Below are 22,811 nucleotides of genomic sequence, written 5' to 3' on the forward strand. Positions count from 1 at the left end.
TAATTTTGTCATCAAAGAAATTCATGAAGTCATTGCTACTAAATGATATTGAGGCACATGGATCAACTTGATTCTTGGTCAGTCTGGCAACAGTGTTAAACAGGTGCCTAGGATTGTGTCTATTTTAATCTATTAAAGTAGAGAAGTATGAGGAACGTGCTGTGGAGAGGGCATGTTTATAAGTTAGTAGACTGTCTTTCCAGTCCTGGAGGAATACCTGCAATTTAGTAGAACGCCATTTGCGCTCAAGTTGGCGTGAAGCTTGCCTGAGAGCACAAGTATGGTCATTGTACCAGGGTGCTAATTTCTTATAGCGGACTTTCCTCTTCTTAAGAGGTGCGAGAGTATCCAGGGTTCTGGAAAGTACGTAATTTGTATTGTCTGTCAGCTGATCAATTGAGCTAATGCTTGCATTTTTGTATGTGTTTGGGTGGGAGCCAAGAAAATCCCCACAGTGCACAAATGAGGTATTCTTCACTCTAGTGTTTCTTTTGCGTCTCTACATCATGAAACCTATGCACTCGTTGTACGTCGCTCTGGATAAGAGCGTCTGCTAAATGCCTATAATATAATAATGTAAAAATGAGCCTGGGAGCTCATTAATAAAAGCATTTGCAGTCCTGGAGGAAAGCTTACAGCTAAGGTAGAATGAAGGATCTGGTGACACATGACAGACTTGTGAAAGTTGGAAAGTAATTAAATAATGGTCTGATAGCACAGGGTTTTTAGGCATAACTGCTATATTTGCTATTTCTGTATCATAAGTTAAGACCAGATCAAGAGTATGGTTATGAGAATGTGTGGACTGATGTATATGTTGATCGAAGCCAATAGATTCAATGATAGACAAGAGTGCTGATCTGAGAGGATCACTTTCACTATCCATGTGAATATTGAAGTCCCCTACAATTACTACTTTATCTGAATTAACAACCAGGCTGGAAAAGAAATCAGCAAACTCAAGTAAAAAGCCACTGTATGGCCCTGGTGGTCTGTATACAATTGCAAGGATAAAACGGACTGCTTTTTTGTGTGGATGTGCAAAACTGAGATCAAGCTCTTCAAAAAAGTTACATTTGAAGCCGGATTTCAAAGTAGCAAAAAGATTACAATGATATACAGTAGCAACACCACCGCCACAACCCGTCAGACGGGGAACGTGAGTATAGCTGTAGCCAGGAGGGGTGGATTCATTTAAGGCAATATACAGTTTTAAGCCAAGTTTCAGTTACACATAAGATTTCAACGTGGTGATCAGTAATTAATTCATTTACAAGAATTGCCTTAGTGATCTGATATTGATTAATCCAATTTTTAGCTGAGTTTGGTCAGTTGCATTATTAGTAGGATAACAAGGTCTGATTTTTTGGCAGATTAGCCATACAAACACCCCTATGGTCTTTATTGAGCTAACATTTGTCCTTAACTTTGACTTGGACAAGTAAACACAAGTGTTACACTTATTATCTAACTTAGTTTGGTGAAGTAGTTTGAACTGTGTTTGTGTAGAAAAAAGAATCCCTCCTTTTAAATGTCAGTCAGTGCCTGCTCAGTCTGTACCCCTCTTCCATTGTTCAAGAAGATGAGGTATTTTTTCAACATTGATTAATGTAATGCTGGGTTTGGTTTGAGAGAAGCAAGTGTGGTTATGAATGAAATGTTTGTGTTACTGTATTGTGAGATTAGTTCAGGCAGTAAATGCACCATGTTACAAGGCCAGTAGTGCCACCCTGGTCTCTGCTTTATTCTGGTGTAGGCTGACCCAGAATCCAATAGTGCCTGTAGACAGAGTGAAAACAGGAAGGTAGAGAAATTGTATGATATAATGGGTGTCAGGGTGAGGTCTTCTCAGGGGACTGTTAAAGTGCCTGTTTTTGAGGTAATTCTGTGGCTTATCTCAGGCTAAAATCTGGCCTGTACAAGGTTCTGAAGTTTCCTAAAGCCTGGAAAAGCTAAATGGTGTCTCCTTGGACAGCACCATCAAATGTATCACTATTCCAACAAAAGGAACTCAAAGAGATAATTAACAGTTCCTACATAGCTTTGGTTTCACTACCTGGTTATATGTAACACCAGCAGAACAGATGCACTGCACTACATGGTTATATATAACCTCAGCAAAACAGACAGACTGCACTACAGTACCTGGTTACATGTGAACAGATCACTTTTTTGCATTCCTGTTTCTAAAGTGAATCTGGCTTTTGTATTGTGCTGGCTGTGTGTTGGCTTGCAATGCTGTGAGTAGTTAGTCACAGTTACCAGCAAAAGTAAAGAAGCAGAGCCTAACTCACTATCCACTCTGAGAGATGTTATTTCTTTTTATTTTGGTTGTATCTGTGCCAAATGCCAGAAGAAAGGGGGCCATTTGGGTAAGAATTTCATCTGTAGAACTGTCAGAGTTCTGTCCAACAGGACGTCTAATTCTCAGGCCCAAAGTGCTGCAGTTGGAGATTGTAGCAAAGAACGTCCTCAGAGCATCACAAACTTAAAATCCTCAACATCACTCTTCATCACTCGCGATTACTGTTACATTGCACATATCAGATTTTACAGTTGTGGCACCGCACGGGGCGTGACGGTGCAGGCGGGGCGGCACAGAAATGCACAGACCGGAGGTTTGGGGAAAAATAGCCCAACAGGGCCTTTTATTAACCAAAAGTATATATACAACTCAAAACCAAACTCAACACCAAAAATATCCTGTCGGAAATTAACTTAAAGTAAAGCGAACAAAATTATAAATAACGGTGTCCGGGAGACCGCTGGGGGGATCCCTCTTCAACGCAGGAAGAGGGATATTGTCCTGTGTCTCCGCCGGATTCTGCAAAAATAGGAACAAAGTTATTTATAGTTTTCACCGCTCTCCGGCCGCCCAAAACCCCTCTCCCCAAGGGAGACAAACGGCCTCCTTTTGAGCCCCCAGCCATCTCCCTGGAGTGGCGGCAGCTGTGTTACCTCATTGATTGCAGGTGTGCTGCCTGCCAATGAGGGAGTTGAGGAATGTTCACTCTGCCGCTCTCCAGGGTCCTGTGGCTGGGCTTCCTAGTTGGGCGCTGTCCTAGGTCCTGAAGAGGCGGCCTGGTGGCAGGTTTCGGCTGATGCCTATAAGGCTGGGAGGGGCACTGTGGAGCCATGCCCCGATCCACGCCACATTCCTCCCCCCTAAGCGAACCGCCACCAGTGCTGGCTGCGGCCGCCCAGAGCGTGTGCAGGCGGGACAGGGCGTCAGCGTTCCCATGGAGCCTTCCTGGACGGTGGACCACTTCAAAGTTGAAGGGCTGGAGTGCCAGGAACCAGCGGGTCACCCTGGCATTGGCGTTCTTCTCCCGGGCCATCCACTGGAGGGGCGCGTGATCTGTAACCAGAGTAAACTTCCGCCCGAGCAGGTAGTACTGGAGTGCTGAGAGGGCCCATTTAATGGCAAGGGCCTCGCGCTCAACAGCCACATACCGCGATTCACTCGGGCGGAGCTTACGGCTCAGAAATAACACGGGGTGCTCCTCATCGCCGTGTACCTGGGACAGAACCGCGCCCACCCCCGTCTCCGACGCATCTGTTTGGACCAGGACGGGCCGGTCGAAGTCCGGGGTATGGAGGACCGGGTCCGAGCACAGGGCGGCCTTCAGGTCCTGGAATGCCCTCTCCTGCTCAGGGCCCCACAGCAGTTTCTCCGGAGACCCTTTTCGGGTGAGGTCGGATAAGGGTGCGGCTGTGGAGGAGAAATGAGGGATAAAATGCCGGTAGTACCCGGCCAGCCCCAGGAAGGCACGTACCTGGGTCTTGGTGGTAGGCCGGGGCCAGTTCTTCACGGCCTGCACCTTCTTCTCTTGGGGCTTGAGCAGGCCCCGACCGATGGTGTAGCCCAGATACTGTGCCTCGTTTTGCGCTATGCAGCACTTGGCGGGATTGGCGGTGAGGCCAGCTTGTCGCAGCGCCCCCAAAACAGCCTGGACGTGAATCAGGTGGTCGGCCCAGGTGCAGGAGTGGATTACCACATCGTCCAAGTAGGCTGCTGCATAGCGCTGGTGTGGCCGGAGTATGATGTCCATCAAGCGCTGGAACGTTGCGGGGGCCCCATGGAGCCCGAACGGCAGGACCCGATACTGGAACTGGCCCACCGGGCTGGTGAAGGCAGTCTTCTCCTTGGCTGACTGGGTGAGGGGGACCTGCCAATAACCTTTGGTTAGATCCAGTGTTGTAATAAAGCGGGACTCACCCAGTCGCTCGAGTAGCTCATCCGCCCGGGCCATGGGGTATGCGTCGAAGTCGGACACAGCATTGAGGCGTCTGAAATCGTTACAGAAGCGCAGGGAGCCATCGGGTTTGGGCACGAGGACTATGGGGCTCGACCAAGGGCTGCAGGCCTCCTCAATGACTCCCATTGCTCTCATCCTCTCAATCTCCTCCACGATGGCCGCTTTCCGTGCCTCCGGGATCCGATACGGGCGTATGTTCACCACGGTGCGCTCCGGTGTACGAATATGGTGCTCCATTAAGGTGGTACGACCTGGGAGAGGGGAGAACACATCACGATTTTGGTCAACTAGTTCTCTCACCTCTTGGACCTGGCGGGGGCTCAGGTCAGCACCATATCGCACAGTCTCCCGGGGCGCAGGGGTTGTTTCTTCTGTGGTGAACATCGCCGCCGTTGCTGCTGCAGGACCCTCTACCCACCTCTTGAGCAGATTCACATGATACACCTGCTGCGGTTTCCGGCGTCCGGGCTGGTCAACACGGTAGTTCACTGGTCCCAGTCGCTCTTTGATAGTATAGGGTCCCTGCCATGTGGCGAGAAACTTGTTTTCAGGAGTGGGTACCAGCAGAAGGACACGGTCACCTGGCTGGAACTCTCGGGGTTGAGCGGGCCGGTTATATGTCCGCTGCTGGGCGCGTTGAGCTTCCACCATGTGCTCTCTTACCACTGGCATGACACTTGATATTCGGGTGCGCATCTCCTCCACGTGTTCGACCAGGCTCCGGTGCGGTGATGGCTGTTCCTCCCAGGCTTCTTTGGCGAGGTCCAGGAGTCCCCTCGGCCGCCGCCCATACAGCAGCTCAAAAGGGGAGAAGCCAGTGGAAGCCTGGGGCACCTCCCGAATGGCAAAGAGCACATACGGCAGGACCTGGTCCCAGTCCTTGCCGTCAGCAGCGACTATCTTCCGGAGCATCCGCTTCAACGTCTGGTTGAACCGCTCGACCAGCCCATCCGTTTGCGGGTGATACACCGACGTACGGAGATGTTGTACTCACAGCAGGTGACATGTGTCTGCCATTACCTTGGACATAAACGGAGTGCCCTGGTCCGTAAGGATTTCCTTTGGTATGCCGACCCGGCTGACGAGGTGCACCAGCTCGCGAGCAATGGCCTTGGAGGTGGCGACGCGGAGCGGCACGGCTTCTGGATAGCGAGTGGCATAGTCCAGGATGACCAGGATGTAGTTGTGTCCCCGGGCTGACTTTGGCAGGGGTCCGACCAGGTCCAGGCCGATCCTTTCGAAGGGGGTCTCTATGATGGGGAGAGGGATTAGAGGAGCGGGTGGTGGCCTTACCGGGGAGGTGCGTTGGCACACCTCGCAACTGCAGCAGTAATCCTCCACCGCTCTGCGCATTCCTGGCCAGTGGAAGCGGTCTGCCACACGCTCTAGGGTCTTCTGCACGCCCAGGTGAGCTCCCAGGATGTGTGTGTGGGCCAGCTGTAGGACGGTGGCCACGTACTGGTGGGGTAGGACCAACAGCTCCCGGACTTCTCCCCTTCTCGTGGTGTGGTAGTACAACAGTCCCTGTTGCACTGAAAAGTAGTTTGCTTCCAGGGGTCCTTCTCCCCTCTTTACCCCTTCAAGGACCCGAACCTGGCTCCAGCAGTGGCGCAACCGGTCATCCTGGACCTGCGCGGTGCCGAACTGTCCTTTACGTTGTGCCTGGGGAGGGAGATTGGACAAAGTTACAGGAAGAAAGAGCTCACCTTCCCCATCCGCTTCTTCTGCGACCTCGCCTACTCCAACCCGTTCCCCGAGCCAGGCGGCATAGGGTTGGCCTGATGGACGGACTCGGGGTTTGGCTCGTCGGGACCCTGATCTGGTTCCCTTGCGTCGGGCTCTTCTGCCCCCCCTCTGGACGGTTCTGGCGGCCTGGTACAGGGTGTCGAAGCCAGGGTAATTACGGCCGAGTAGTAGAGGGACGGGGAGTTCTGGCACCAGACCGGCCGTGACTGCCCAGCAGCCTCTGTCGCTCTGCACGTCCAAGCCAACTGCCGGAACCTGGTGTACGTCTCCATGGACGCAGGTGAGAGACAGCTTTCCAGAGGACGTGGCGTGACTGCTGGAGAGCACCCGGGGTTGGATCAGGGTGACTGCGCTCCCGGAGTCGAGAAGGGCCTCCCAGGGTTGTCCACCAATGGTCACCGACCAGCGGAGGGGCGGGGTCACCTGGTGGGCTTCTAATTGCTCCGCAGCCAAGCAACTCCGTCCATGGGGCAAGCGAGCTGGAGTGGGGGCCGGGTCGGTGGGCATGGACACATCAGAGGGCGATTTTCCAGAGGTGGGCAGCAGGGTGGGCATTTTCCCTCCCCTTCCAGACGGAAACGGGAAGTGGGACGTCCACGCATATCCGCCGTGGTCGCCTGGACCACGGGCCTGGGCCGAGTCTGGTGGGGTCGGCTTCCGGTCACCTCCAGTCCGGGGACGGAAGAGGGGGCGCTCGGTCGATCCTGCCTTCAGCATCTCCTGCGTGGCTTCGACTCGCTCCACCAGTTCCACCAGCTCTTCCGGGCTCTGTGGAGCATGCTGCCCAGCCAGCTTCTTCACCTCATATGGCAACGCCCGGAGGAACCGATCCATGGCGACCCGGTCGAGGATCTGCCCCACAGACAGGCTTTCGGGTTGGAGCCAACGGGTAACTAGCCTCCGAAGTGACGCCATTTGGCTGCGCGCGTTGACCCCCGGTTGGTAGGCCCAGGTGGCGACCTGTTGTCCGGCGGATGTGGGGGATACACCGGCTCTGGCTAGTATCTCCCTTTTTAGCCTGTGGTAGTCTTGGGCTTCTGCTGCCCCCAGGTCTTGGTACGCTTGTTGGGCCTTGCCGGTGAGGAAGGGAGCGAGGGTGTCGGCCATCTCCCGGGGGTCCCATAACTCGCGCTCGGCCACCCGCTCGAAGGTGTGGAGGTAGGCCTCCACGTCATCGGCCTCAGTCATCTTTGTCAGAACGTCTTTAGCCTTTGTTCTGCTAACTGGGAGTGGCACGGCCGATGCGTCGCGAGCCTGGACCACCTCGGTGAGCCGGCTGACCTGTTGAGCCATGACCTGGGCAGCTTGCTGTTGTCCCAGGTTAGCCTCCACGAGCGCCCGCAAGAGGTCCTCCATATTGCAGCTAAATTGGGGAACACAAGACTAATGGGGAAAGGGGAGGGGGAACAAACAACAAATTTTTTTTTTTTTTTTTTATAAATTCTACCGCGAGAACGAGTGTAATGCTTGAGCTCGAGGTAGTTAGCTGCAGTCTGCTATTACTCCGTGCCTATGCCCGCATTCTCCACCACTGTGGCACCGCACGGGGCGTGACGGTGCAGGCGGGGCGGCACAGAAATGCACAGACCGGAGGTTTGGGGAAAAATAGCCCAACAGGGCCTTTTATTAACCAAAAGTATATATACAACTCAAAACCAAACTCAACACCAAAAATCTCCTGTCGGAAATTAACTTAAAGTAAAGCGAACAAAATTATAAATAACGGTGTCCGGGAGACCGCTGGGGGGATCCCTCTTCAACGCAGGAAGAGGGATGTTGTCCTGTGTCTCCGCCGGATTCTGCAAAAATAGGAACAAAGTTATTTATAGTTTTCACCGCTCTCCGGCCGCCCAAAACCCCTCTCCCCAAGGGAGACAAACGGCCTCCTTTTGAGCCCCCAGCCATCTCCCTGGAGTGGCGGCAGCTGTGTTGCCTCATTGATTGCAGGTGTGCTGCCTGCCAATGAGGGAGTTGAGGAATGTTCACTCTGCCGCTCTCCAGGGTCCTGTGGCTGGGCTTCCTAGTTGGGCGCTGTCCTAGGTCCTGAAGAGGCGGCCTGGTGGCAGGTTTCGGCTGATGCCTATAAGGCTGGGAGGGGCACTGTGGAGCCATGCCCCGATCCACGCCACACAGTATATTGCGCTATTTACATTACATTACATTACATTACATTACAGGCATTTGACAGACGCTCTTATCCAGAGCGACGTACAATATTTAATCATATAATAATATATAAACCCTTCTTTGCAGACTGAATTGCTGTGACCTCACAGAGAAGTCCTGTGAAATTGTGGCCTCAGCACTTCAGTCATCAAACTCACCCCTGAGAGATCTGGACCTCAGCAACAATAACCTGGGAGATTCAGGAGTGAAGCTGCTCTGTGCTGGACTGATGAGTCCAAACTGTAAACTACAGACACTGGGGTGAGTAGTGCTGTGTACTGTGTGACCTTAATTAAATAGAATTAGTGATTATGGATCTGTGCAGTGAAAAATAGGGTTGAACAGAGAGCTGAACCTGAAGAATTTCTTGTAGTTCACTTTGTTGATCCCCTTTATGAATTTAAAAGACTCAATCAAATAACCCTGAGTCTACTTTTACTAAGCTTGAAGAAGTTAAGCATCTGCAGTCTTTCCTCAAAACTTTTATCTTTCATACCAGGAACCAGTTTGGTTTCCCTTCTTTCTACCTTTTCCAGATCCTCTATATCTTTCTTGTAGTACAGTCCCCAGAACTGCACACAATTCTGTAAGTGTGGTCTGACAAAGGTATTGTATAAAATAAGTATAACTTCCTTGGATTTACAGGGCTCCAGACTAACTTTTTACATTGGTTGCACTGGTGCGCCTAACTTTTTCATTCAGGTGCAGCAGCACATAATTTAGTCAGACCCAAAATTTTGCACTGAAAAGCTTCTTAGGGATAGGGTCTAGAAGACAAGTAGAAGATTTTGAGGAATTAACTATGGCATTAAACTCCATGAGATCTATTGGAGCACAAGAGTTCAGATAGGCCGCCTGTCTTTCTGAAGATTCTTCTGAAGATTCTGCATCCATGCGTTGAGCGGATGGAAGGGCAGACCCTATATGAGGGGTGGTAGGAGAACTTTGAATCTTGCCCCTAATTTTTATAATTTTGTCATCAAAGAAATTCATGAAGTCATTGCTACTAAATGATATTGAGGCACATGGATCAACTTGATTCTTGGTCAGTCTGGCAACAGTGTTAAACAGGTGCCTAGGATTGTGTCTATTTTAATCTATTAAAGTAGAGAAGTATGAGGAACGTGCTGTGGAGAGGGCATGTTTATAAGTTAGTAGACTGTCTTTCCAGTCCTGGAGGAATACCTGCAATTTAGTAGAACGCCATTTGCGCTCAAGTTGGCGTGAAGCTTGTCTGAGAGCACAAGTATGGTCATTGTACCAGGGTGCTAATTTCCTATAGCGGACTTTCCTCTTCTTAAGAGGTGCGAGAGTATCCAGGGTTCTGGAAAGTACGTAATTTGTATTGTCTGTCAGCTGATCAATTGAGCTAATGCTTGCATTTTTGTATGTGTTTGGGTGGGAGCCAAGAAAATCCCCACAGTGCACAAATGAGCCTGGGAGCTCATTAATAAAAGCATTTGCAGTCCTGGAGGAAAGCTTACAGCTAACGTAGAATGAAGGATCTGGTGACACATGACAGACTTGTGAAAGTTGGAAAGTAATTCAATAATGGTCTGATAGCACAGGGTTTTTAGGCATAACTGCTATATTTGCTATTTCTGTATCATAAGTTAAGACCAGATCAAGAGTATGGTTATGAGAATGTGTGGACTGATGTATATGTTGATCGAAGCCAATAGATTCAGTGATAGACAAGAGTGCTGATCTGAGAGGATCACCTTCACTATCCATGTGAATATTGAAGTCCCCTACAATTACTGCTTTATCTGAATTAACAACCAGGCTGGAAAGGAAATCAGCAAACTCAAGTAAAAAGCCACTGTATGGCCCTGGTGGCCTGTATACAATTGAAAGGATAAAACTGACAGCTTTTGTCTGGATGTGCAAAACTGAGAACAAGCACTTCAAAAACGTTACATTTGAAGCCAGATTTCAAAGTAGCAAAAAGATTAGAATGATATACAGCAGCAACACCACCGCTACGACCCGTCAGACGGGGAGCGTGAGTATAGCTGTAGCCAGGAGGGGTGGATTAATTTAAGGCAATATACAGTTTTAAGCCAAGTTTCAGTTACACATAAGATTTCAACTTGGTGATCAGTAATTAATTCATTTACAAGAGTTGCCTTAGGGGCTAGTGATCTGATATTAATTAATCCAATTTTTAGCTGAGTTTTTAGCTGAGTTTGGTCAGCCGCATTATTAGTAGAATAACAAGGTCAGATTTTTTGCAGATTAGCCATGCAAACACCCCTATGGTCTTTATTGAACTAACATTTGTCCTTAACTTTGACTTGGACAAGTAAACACAGGTGTTACACTTATTCTTATCTAACTCAGTTTGGTGAAGTAGTTTGAACTGTGTTTGTGTAGAAAAAAAGAATCCCTCCTTTTAAATGTCAGTCAGTTAAGGACGAATGTTGATTGAATCAAATCCATGTTTTTCAAAAGGGGGGAAGAATCCCCCTTTTATCCCTAGTCCATGCATAGATAATTTGTGAGTGGGAGATGACCAGAGAGAGCCTGCTCAGTCTGTACCCCTCTTTTATTGTTCATGAAGATTAGATATTTTTTCAACATTATGATTAATGTAATGCTGGGTTTGGTTTGGGAGAGGCAAGTGTGGTTATGAATGAAATGTTTGTGTTACTGTATTGTGAGATTAGGTCAGGCAGTAAATGCACCATGTTAGAAGGCCAGTAGTGCCACCCCGGTCTCTGCTTTATTCTGGTGTAGGCTGACCCAGAATCCAATAGTGCCTGTAGACAGAGTGAAAACAGGAAGGTAAATAAATTGTATGATATAATGGGTGTCAGGGTGAGGTCTTCTCAGGGGACTGTTAAAGTGCCTGTTTTTGAGGTAATTCTGTGGCTTATCTCAGGCTAAAGTCTGACCTGTACAAGGTTCTGAAGTTTCCTAAACCCTGGAAAAAGTTAAATGGTGTCTCCTTGGACAGCACCATCAAATGTATCACTATTCCAACAAAAGGAACTCAAAGGGATCATTAACAGTTCCTACATAGCTTTGGTTTCACTACCTGGTTATATGTAACACCAGCAGACCAGATGCACTGCACTACATGGTTATATATAACCTCAGCAAAACAGACAGACTGCACTACAGTACCTGGTTATATGTGAACAGATCACTTTTTTTGCATTCTTGTAAAGTAAAGAAGCAGAGCCTAACTCACTATCCACTCTGAGAGATTTTATTTCTGAGTTATTTCTTGCATCTTTACTTTTGGTTGTATCTGTGCCAAATGTCAGAAGAAAGGGGGCCATTTGGGTAAGAATTTCATCTGTAGAACTGTCAGAGTTCTGTCCAACAGGACGTCTAATTCTCAGTATCAGTAACTTTAAATCCTCAGTATCACTCTTCATCACTCAATGTGATTACTGTTACATTGCACATATCAAATTTTTCAGTATATTGCGCTATTTAAAAATACAATAATATATCAACTCTCTTTTGCAGACTGAACAGCTGTGACCTCACAGAGAAGTCCTGTGAAATTGTGGCCTCAGCTCTTCAGTCATCAAACTCACCCCTGAGAGATCTGGACCTCAGCATCAATAACCTGGGAGATTCAGGAGTGAAGCTGCTCTGTGCTGGACTGATGAGTCCAAACTGTAAACTACAGACACTGGACCTCAGCTACAATAACCTGGGAGATTCAGGAGTGAAGCTGCTCTGTGCTGGACTGATGAGTCCAAACTGTAAACTACAGACACTGGGGTGAGTTGTGCTGTGTACTGTGTGATCTTAATTAAATAGAATTAGTGATTATGGATCTGTGCAGTGAAATATAGGGTTGAACAGAGAGCTGAACCTGAAGAATCTCTTGTAGTTCACTTTGTTGATCCCCTTTATGAATTTAAAAGACTCAATCAAATAACCCTGAGTCTACTTTTACTAAGTGTGAAGAAGTTAAGCATCTGAAGTCTTTCCTCAAAACTTTTATCTTTCATACCAGGAACCAGTTTGGTTTCCCTTCTTTCAACCTTTTCCAGATCCTCTATATCTTTCTTGTAGTGCAGTCCCCAGAACTGCACACAGTTCACTAAGTGTGGTCTGACAAAGGTATTGTATAAAACAAGTATAACTTCCTTGTATTTACAGGGCTCCAGACTAACTTTTTACATTGGATGCACCGGTGCGCCTAACTTTTTCATTTAGGTGCAGCAACACATAATTTAGTTAGACCCAAATTTTTTCACCGCGCCTTTTGGCGCCGTAATAATACATTTTAAGTGTTACCTTTTTGTCAGTTCACATACACATTGGTGATTTCTTAACACATTATGTAAATGATTGTAAACAGGAATAAAGGGCAGATAAATGTTTTTTCTTTATTTAAGGGAGTATTCTTTATTTAAACAAGAAATCGCAATAACCTCAATTGTTTAAAAAATTAACTTAAAAAGTGCTGATGTTTAAAGTGCTTGACAAACTCAAATAAATAAATCAAACTCAAATAACTCAAATAAAAGTGTGCGCTGCTACCGGAGGAGTACAGGGCGCGGTTTCACACATACACACTAGTGATGCGCGGATCGGCTCTGACGTCATCCGAATCCACATGTACTCATAAATCATCCACCCGCCACCCTTCCGAACAAATTATTTTCTCCGATTTCGAGACCCGCACCCGATCACACATTACCGCTATTTCTCATTATTTCGCAGCTGTTGCATGACATACCCAGCACTTGACTTGTCATTCACTAAATCGCTCCCACACGGAACTTTTCTGCCCTTCTTTTTTTTAATTCTCCTTTTTTAATTTTCTCTCGGATCTTTTTTGCCTCCATTGCTGCTTAAGACAAAATGGACGCCGCAATTGGCGCAACCAGAGTCTAGTCTGCTAGTTCGTGCCTGACGAAAAATGAAGCTTAAAATGTGTTCACATTTTAGAGAATGTAATTAATATTTTCCTCATTAATGATGTATTATTTCACCCACCCGTAACCCATCCGCTATTAATCAGAATGTTAATTTTTATGACTCGGCTCGCCCGATCATCAGATTAACCGTGGTGCCCGCGGATATAACTGCGATCCGCACATCACTAATACACACATGCGTTATTTATCTCCCCACCCGCATTCAGCGAAGAAGAATATCAGGCTCAGAGCCAATCAGAGGCAGAGTAGGGGCGGGTCTTCGCAGAATGCTGGTGGGAAAAAAAATAACGCTACACACACACACAGACAGACCTGCTAAATGTCAGCTGCACCGGTGCGACCAATGAAAATGTTTAGTCGCCCTTGACAGATTTCTGGTCGCATGTGCAACCAAAATGGTCGCACTCTGGTGTCTTGATTTATACTCACTACTATCCCAGCATCCTGTTGGCTTTTTTACTGCAACAGCACAATGCCTTTTGATCAACTTTTACTCCCAAATCTGAGCACATTCCAATGTCGTTCCTCTCATTAAGTAATCTAGCCTGATGTTTTTATTTCCCACATTTAGAACTTTACATTGAGCTGTATTGAGTTTCATTTGCCAGGTTTTCACCGACTTCTGGATTAACTTCTGTCACATATTGCAGTCTTCATCGCATCCCCATTATTCACTACCTGCTTTGCACTCTAATGAAATCAATACTTATACTAGAGCTACCGCGGTTACTGCATTACCGCGGTAACGCAATCACGTCACGTCCACCGCAGAGTCAAGCTGATCACCGCTTCACCGCTGGGGTTTGTTTTTCCCCCGTTTATTTTAGGCCAATTGTTTATGTTCCAGTTTTTGCTTGTAAAAGCTGTGATCGGAAATAAATGCAATGCAATTTTTAAAATAATTATAATTGTGTAGCCTATTTTCTTCACTCCATGTGTTCGAAAGTTTTCACTCACAGTTGCGCAGTTAACGTTCTGATCGGAGAAAGTGTCACCCAGAACGTGCTTTGCAACTGTTGGCTACGGAAAGTTTTCGCTTCAAATTAGGCTAAAAACATGGATCTTGTAGCGAAACCCAACGTTACCTCTCCTGTTTGGGAACATTTTGGCTTTGAGCCCGGTGAAGATGGAAAGCCAAAGAATTTGGATGAGGCAGTGTGCCGCATTTGCAGCAAGAAAATCAACGTCATGCGAGGAAACACAACAAATCTAGCATCGCATTTTAGGACCACTCATCGTCCGTTATACGATGCAATGAAAGGCACCCCATCTACCTCGGGAGGTACCGGCTCGGCCCAACGTCAGCTAGGAGTCTCAGAAGCATTTGCCAGAGTGACTAAATACAACCGGGACAGCAACAAGTGGCGAGCACTTACAATGTCGTGTCTAGGAACCGACAGACTTCCACGCCAATCGTCAATCTGTAAAAAACAATTTCACGAGGGAAAAGACACAACAGCAGCAAGCTCTTCAGAAAGTTTTAGACTTTATTGCACAGGTGCACAAAGCCGGATCAATTCAGCAGAATTGAACCCTGATTGTCAGTTTTGCACACATTTTATACACAAATTGTGCCCACAACCCCCCTTTAACACATTCCTGAAAATCCCAGCCATCTGGTCTTTTTGGCACAGTAAGGAGTTTCAGTTTCCTGTTCATGGGTCAACTTGACTTTCTTGGCACCAAAATGATTTTCGGTCCTTATGATGTTCTTAATGTATCAATAATTAATCTTATCATAGTGGACAGGTGCCCCAAAACTGATTTTCGGTTCTATTGATGTTCTTAATCTATTGATGTTCTTAATTAATCTTCATCATAGTGGACAGGTACCCCGATTTTCCCTTACTTTGTACTTTCCCACTTTTCCCTTACTTTGTACTTTCTCACTATGCACACACGTCATTGCTTTCTGTATTTTTCCATTATACATACAAGTTCACAGAGTTATAGCCTCCTGTACTTTTTTACTTTATTCAGGTTACACATGGGTCACTGTAAAGTATTAGTTTTCTAGCATGTCTATTTGGCACTAATTTTCTGCTGAGTAAGTATGGTTTTTTAAGCCTTCTGCGTTTGCCTTTTTTTCTACAGTGTACACTGTGGTTTCTTGCGTTTCCATAAGCTTAGCTGCAACTACTGATATAGAGTTATTGGATTACATATTGATTATATAAGTGCATAGTTATACATGTGATATATTTTTATCATGCAGCATCGAGAGTTTGGAGGAAACAGTCTGATCAACATTGATGGGAATACCTTAACTTTAACATGTGACGTCATCACACTCATGGGGAGTCAAGTATTTGGTTGTGGAGATGGTGCCCTTCCGGACTGTAGGAAAGCCATCATTCCGAGCTATGCTTCAGTCCTTCGACAAGCAGTATGAACTGCTGGGCAGAACCTATTTTTCGGAAACAGCCATTCCAGAAATGTACTTGAAAGTAAAAAACGAAATCGTAGCCGGAGGTTTAAATTAGTATTTTTTTATGGCGGTTACCGCAACGGTTTGAATGGCTTCGCTAATTTTTGCAGTAAGGAAATAAATCAATATCGCGGCAGCTCTAACTTATACCCTACTATCTTTCTCATGCCGACCTTGTGATGAAGATGAGTTGTACTCCTTCACATTACACACCTGTGTGTGCTGCAGGGTTGTGGCGTTTCTGAAGATATTGAGCATAAAATCAGATATTATTACTGTTAGTAAAATCAACTATTGGTCGATAGGGTATGTGTGTACATCTTCGGGAAGAGGGTCAATCTGATCAACATGCAAACTGCTGTTTAGGTGCAATGTTACATCACTTAGTTTTGTCACTCTTCTGTGGTTCCAATCCAAACCTAAAGTCTGGATTTCAGAACATTTAAATTCTACAGCAGTTTGCTTTACTTATCTTGCTAGGCAGAGAGTAGAGGTTGCACAGGGTCATTATATAGCACGAACACAAGGAGTCTCCTCACTGCTGTATAGAGCACAGGATCATTATATAGCAGGAACAAGAGGAGACTCCTCATTGCTATATAAAGCACAAGGTAATTATATGCACCTTTAGCTTCTCCAAGACTGGCACCAACCCACTGTACTGTCCACAGCCACGCTCCCAAACACCACCTAAAAGCACCCTCCCCTTGGCCTGGAAGCTTGGCCTCTTATAGAACCCATGGTTTGGTAATGGGCCGCAGCTGCAGTAATACCTCTCTGTAGGGCCGATGCTGCCACCTGGTGGACAGCACCCCAGTTCCTTTCCTGGCATCACATGTTAAACAGGCAAAAGCTTTGAGGATATGCTGTGGGGCACTCAGAACAACACCAATTAATGCAGCACTATTGAGATGGGAGAAATACCACTGAAACATAGATGGATAAAACTTGCTTCGCGTAAGTGTATTAAGTTTAAATGATCTAGTGTAGATCACCCTGCTATGCATCCTATTGAGGACTCATGGACATGCAAGGGATTAATTGTTAATTAATTGTGCTGCAACATGACGAACAGACAAACCAACTAATGAATAACTCTCCAGTGCTTCCTCAGGCAGTTTGTGAGAAGGGCATCCAATTGATCTGGCGTAATCTGAATTATGGAGTGAAACATTCAGGCGAAGAGCCACTTCCTCCAAATGGCTGAACACTACAGGGTCAATCTCTGTGATGCAGCTGGAACCTGGAACAAACTGTCAAAGCATCCACACAAAAGAGCACATAATGATGACTAGCATTTTCAGCTAGGTCAGCCAGGCTCAAGCCTCTGGCTATCTCTTGCCTGTATAGGAAACAACAGTTTTCCTATTTAGCTCAATTCTGAAAATATAACTAGAACTAGATTAATCATTTTTAATAGAAACCATTCACACCTACATCCTAATTATGATTTCATACCATAATGGAATTTCTGGGACATGCCATTCAAAGACTGACATGGCGAGCTAACCTAAGTTTTAATAACTTTAAAGGTGTGATGTTTTAGGATACAAACACTGTTTCTAATCTATCTATTGATTACATTTAAATGTTTTTCATAGCCTATTGCCAACTGGTGAAAACTTATCACGATACTGTACATTTGTAGTGTAGTCAGGTTATCCACTAGGTGGAGCCCTAGGCTTTTCGAAACAGGATATACCAACCAATGTAAGATGTCAGTGAGGTAGTGAGGTAGCTTGTTCAGGTGATTGAGTGCAGCCGTGCTGTATGTATGCCACAGTTATTTAAGCTCCAAAGTAAAGTTTATCATAAACTCTTCTATGTGGTCCTGTTCTTTTCCCTTCTGAAGTTATCCCAGCATTATTCTGCAGTTCCCGTTGAATGTCTTCCCTTTTCGATCCTGTTACATTCCCTTGCTCTGTGAGTCTTCATGCATGTCTTAATCCTGCAGGTGGAGCTGATTGCTCTATCAAAAATATGCAATCTGTTAGTCACGAAAAGACTGTTTACGATTACATACATTTGGATCCTTTGATATGCACACACATTACAGCACCCAAAAAATACTTCTGGTAAAAAAAATGTGCTTACATATCACCAAAACAAACTTTTATTTGGCAATATCTCCCAAAATGTTTATCAAAATCCCTCACCTTTCATTGGAGAGAAAGCAAGGGTCATTCTGAGTGTTTATCCTGAAATACGTCACTCAAGCTGCACCACCTAACCAACAAAATAAAATCTGTGTTACATTTTGCCCTGCTCTGCCCTACTAACGTAAATGTGGTAAAAAGCAACCGGTGTTGAAGCAAGGCATGTACAGTGAATCTACGTACTCTGGTATCGATCAACCAATGGAAATATTGTGACACTATGTCATATTTTCATTGACAGCCCCCTCATTAACATATGGATGAACTAATACAGAAATATATATATATATATATATATATATATATATATATATATATACAGACATAAATTAATTTAAACATAAATAAGGAAATAAATATATACAGAAATAAATGAATCAAGCAATAAATAAATATGGAAATGAACATCCACAGAAATGAATGAATCAAGAAATAAATATGGAAATAAATGCAAATACCCATTTGTCAGATTTTGTCTATTAATTTATTTCTGTGTACATTCGTTTATTTTTTCATTTTCTTGCTTTTGTATTTATTTATTTATGCATTTATACATTAATTCATTTATTGTGTCATATATTTATTTATTATTTTTAAAATTTTGGTCCTCCATATTACCTGTAGTACCAGTCAATGGCAATAATCAGTTGTGGTGTTTCTCTGCAGCCAGTAGATGGCGCTGCAGTGTATTTCATTTGCCGCCTTGGTTACATTATTAGATGAAGATTGAATGTTTTTAAAATATTAAAATGTTTGTAGACTGAAGGTGAGGTAAAGTACACCACAGTGATCATACTAGTGCTGTTTCTTGTGTTTGCAAATGAAATATGTTTGCAATCATGTTGTGTCCCATGTGATATCACCGCAACATGGAACAGTTTTGTTAATGAAATCCTCGCAAGAAGCCCCCGAATTTGAGTTGAATTGGCTCCTTATTTTTAGTTATTTTTTGTTAATTGAGCCAAGTGATAACCTTTTTTTTTGTGGATTAGTCAGAATACTTTATGAACGTAATTAATATAAACTCTTCCTGTTTTTGTGTGTACTGTGTACATCCCAGGAATGCACATACTGTGCAAATAGGAAATTCCACATTTATCTTCTGCCAAGGTGCACAGTGTGACAATTAGCAGTGAATTTCAATTGTGTGTGTGTTTGTGTGTTTGTGTGTGTGCACGTGTGTGTGTGTGTCTGTGTGTGTGCGCATGTGTGTTGTGTGCGGTTGTGTGTGTGTGTGTGTGTGTGTGTGTGTGTATACGTGTGCATATTTTTGTGTGTGTGTGTGTGTGTGTGTGTGTGTGTGTATACGTATGTGTGTTATGTATGTGTTATACTTATGCGTGTGTGTGTGTGTTTATGTGTTGTGTGTGTGTGTGTGTTTGTGTGTGTCTGTGTGTTGTGCGTGTGTGTGTGTATACGTATGTGTGTTATATGTGTGGTGTGTGTATGTGCGTGTGTGTGTGTGTGTGTACGTGTGCATGTGTGTGTGTATGTGTGTGTGTGTGGTCTCTCCACAGGCTGGGTTGGTGTAATCTCACAGATGGCTGCTGTGATGTTCTGGCCTCAGTCCTGCGTTCTCCTCACTCAGAGCTGAGAGATCTGGAGCTCAGAGACAATGAGCTGCAGGATTCAGGAGTGAGAGCGCTCTCTGCTGGACTCGAGGACCCACACTGTAAACTGCAGAGGCTGGGGTGAGTACAAACACAAATCCCTTCAATCAAAAAGGGTTCCAATGTGACACAATACAGCACTAATGTTAATAATGACTAAATATAGCACTGATATTACTAATGTTTTTAATATTAAAATAGATAAGAGAGTTATTTTTCTTCACAGAAATAAAGCAGCATTTTCCTGTTCTTCCTCTTGGTAGAAACACATTTTAAATCTGACATCAGTTGGAAAAAACATATTTTTGATAAGTGTCAAATTGTTTCTATTCATACATTCTTCAAAATTATGAAAATTAATTGAATCTGTTCAAATTTAGTTTAACTGGTCATTTTCTTAAATAGTCATGATAAATTCCAGAGCCCTGTTATTTTATATTGAGCTGTAGCAGGGGTTTGACACACACAGCCCTGTTAGTTTATATTAACGTGCTGTAAAGTAGCACACTGCTATGTGTTTGACACACACAGCCCTGTTAGTTTATATTAATGTGTGTAAGGTGTGTGACACACTGCTATGTGATTGACACACACAGCCCTGTTAGTTTATATTAATGTGTGTAAGGTGTGTAACACACTGCTATGTGTTTGACACACACAGCCCTGTTAGTTTATATTAATGTGTGTAAGGTGTGTAACACACTGCTATGTGTTTGACACACACAGCCCTGTTAGTTTATATTATTGTGTGTAAGGTGTGTAACACACTGCTATGTGTTTGACACACACAGCCCTGTTAGTTTATATTAATGTGTGTAAGGTGTGTAACACACTGCTATGTGTTTGACACACACAGCCCTGTTAGTTTATGTTAATGTGTGTATGGTGTGTAACACACTGCTATGTGTTTGACACGCACAGCCCTGTTAGTTTATATTAATGTGTGTAAGGTGTGTGTCCTCTCTGTAGGCTGTCAGGCTGTAGAGTCACACAGAGAGGCTGTGATTCTCTGGCTTCATCTCTGTGTTCAAACCCCTCACACCTGAGAGAGCTGGACCTGAGACACAATCACCCAGGAGACTCAGGAGTGAGAGCGCTGTCTGCTGCTAAACTGGACACACTCACACTGCTGTAAGTAAAGAGAGTTTCCACAAAGCACCTCACACACACACACACACACACACACACAAAAGGAGTTGGGTGGGGGCATGGAGGGCACTGTACAAACCAGCGTTACTCAAGAGAGTTGGGGATCTCCTGTGGAGAGTGCTGCACGGGATCACTGCAGTAAATAAGATGTGGTTGTTGTAGTTAGGGGGTTTGATCAGGGACACAGTGATGGTGGAGTTTCAGTATTACAAAGCAATGGAGAACCTGAGTGTGTTTCAGAGTGTGTGTGTTAAGGGTGTTTTATGTTCAGTGGAGGGAGGGGAGCTATTTTTTCACATGGAACAGGGTGAGTGAATGGAATAAGTTTCCTTTCTGACAGATTTGTGTTTTTTTCATATGATTGTGGTTTTGTGTTTTATTGTGCCTTTGTTTTTATATATGTGATGTCATTGGTGTGTTGAGAGTGGAAATAAAGGATGGTTAAAATTCAGAATTCTGTTCTGCTGTTCTTACAGTGTGGACCATGGAGGAGAGAACAGGACCAAACCAGGACTCAGGAAATGTGAGTCTGTATCGACACAGAACACTTTCCATAGATACACACTCTGCTGTGTGTGTGTGTGCGTGTGTGTGTGAGAGAGAGAGAGACTTCTCTCTTACACACATAAACACACAAACAGAAACACACATGTACACAAACACACACACAGAGGTACTATGACAGTTGTTTCTCTCTCACACACATAATAAGGTGAATATTAATAGTGATAATTAATTATAATTAATCTCATTAATGTCTCTGGTGTGCAGACGGCTGTCAGTTCACACTGGATCCAAACACAGCGCAGAGAACCCTGTCTCTGTCTGAGGGGAACAGGAGGGTGACACACACACGGGGGACAGCGGAGCAGCCATATCCTGATCATCCAGAGAGATTTGAGTGCTGGCCCCAGGTTGTGTGCAGAGAGAGTGTGTGTGAGCGCTGTTACTGGGAGGCTGAGTTCAGTGTGTCTAAGGGGGGATGGGTTGATATAGCAGTGACATATAAAGGAATCAGCAGGAAAGGAGCGGTTCATGACTATAGGTTTGGAGCGAATAACAACTCCTGGATTCTGCGGTGCTTTAAGCACGATGACTCTGGTAAACTCAGATACTCTGTCAGGCACAATAATAACCAAACAGACATACCTGCCCCCCCCTCCCCCTACCGCCTAGCAGGAGTGTGTGATGATTATGATGATGATGATTATGGTAGAGGAGTGTGTGTGTACAGGGTAGGAGTGTGTGTGGACCGTCCGGCCGGCACTCTGTCCTTCTACAGCGTCTCTGACTCTGACACACTGACCCTCCTGCACAGACTCCACACACACTTCACTCAACACACACCCCTCTATGCTGGATTTTATGTGAAGTACTCCTCAGTATCCCTCTGCCAACTGGAGTAGAGACACACACACACACGCACGTGCACGCACACACACGCATACACACACACACACGCATGTGCGCGCACACACAAATATGCATGTGCACACACACGCATACACACACACACACACACATGCACGTGCCCGCACACACAAACATGCACGTGCACACACACGCATAGACACACACACGTCTCTCGCAGACACGAACACACACATTCACCAGTGCACTCTCACGCGCACACACATGCATACATATGTACACACGCTCATAACCGTATGCACACACACACTTTCTCTCTCTCTCATACTCAGTCACTCACATCCACACACATTCACACAAACGCATGCACACACACACAAACTCATGCACTCACGCACGCACACATACATGCATGTGGAGACACAAACATGTGTCAACACACACATTCACATTCCCATACGCATGCACACGCATGTATAAACACACACACATTCACATTCCCATACGCATGCACACACATGTATAAACACACACACATTCACCAGTGCACTCTCACGCACACACGCATGCATGCATACATACACACGCTCATAATCGTATGCACACACTCTCTCTCTCTCCCTCTCATACTCTGTCACTCACACACACACACCCTCTCTCTCACACACACACACTCACATCCACACACATTCACACAAACGCACGCACACACACACATGCCTGCAGAGACACAAACACGTGTCAATACACACACTCCTCAGTGTCCCTCTGCTAACTGGAGTAGAGACACACACACATGCGCGCGCACACACACATGCATACACACACACATGTGAGCATACACACTCCAACGCATGCACACACACACACACAGACATATATATACACACACTCTCATGTACAGATACACACACTCAATCACACACTCACACATACACACACACACACTCGCACACACACACACACACACACACACACGTATATACACACACACACACACTCATATACACACACAC

General features: G+C 45.3%; 1 protein-coding gene across 1 annotated transcript in view; it reads left to right on the plus strand.

Annotated features, from left to right (window-relative positions):
* The window catches only part of LOC118218884 (NACHT, LRR and PYD domains-containing protein 12-like), a 36,799-nt gene extending 14,907 nt beyond the window's left edge, over nucleotides 1-21,892 (plus strand). Inside the window, exons 7-11 of the mRNA XM_035401611.1 lie at nucleotides 8,259-8,432; nucleotides 19,183-19,356; nucleotides 20,245-20,377; nucleotides 20,848-20,947; nucleotides 21,196-21,892. Coding sequence (XP_035257502.1) covers nucleotides 8,259-8,432; nucleotides 19,183-19,356; nucleotides 20,245-20,377; nucleotides 20,848-20,947; nucleotides 21,196-21,830 — 1,216 coding nt within the window. The 3' untranslated portion in view covers nucleotides 21,831-21,892. The remainder of the gene's footprint in view (nucleotides 1-8,258; nucleotides 8,433-19,182; nucleotides 19,357-20,244; nucleotides 20,378-20,847; nucleotides 20,948-21,195) is intronic.
* Nucleotides 21,893-22,811: the final 919 nt, after the last annotated feature.

The sequence above is a fragment of the Anguilla anguilla genome, chromosome 19 (assembly GCF_013347855.1).
Source record: "Anguilla anguilla isolate fAngAng1 chromosome 19, fAngAng1.pri, whole genome shotgun sequence".
NCBI classification, from domain to species: Eukaryota; Metazoa; Chordata; class Actinopteri; order Anguilliformes; family Anguillidae; genus Anguilla; species Anguilla anguilla.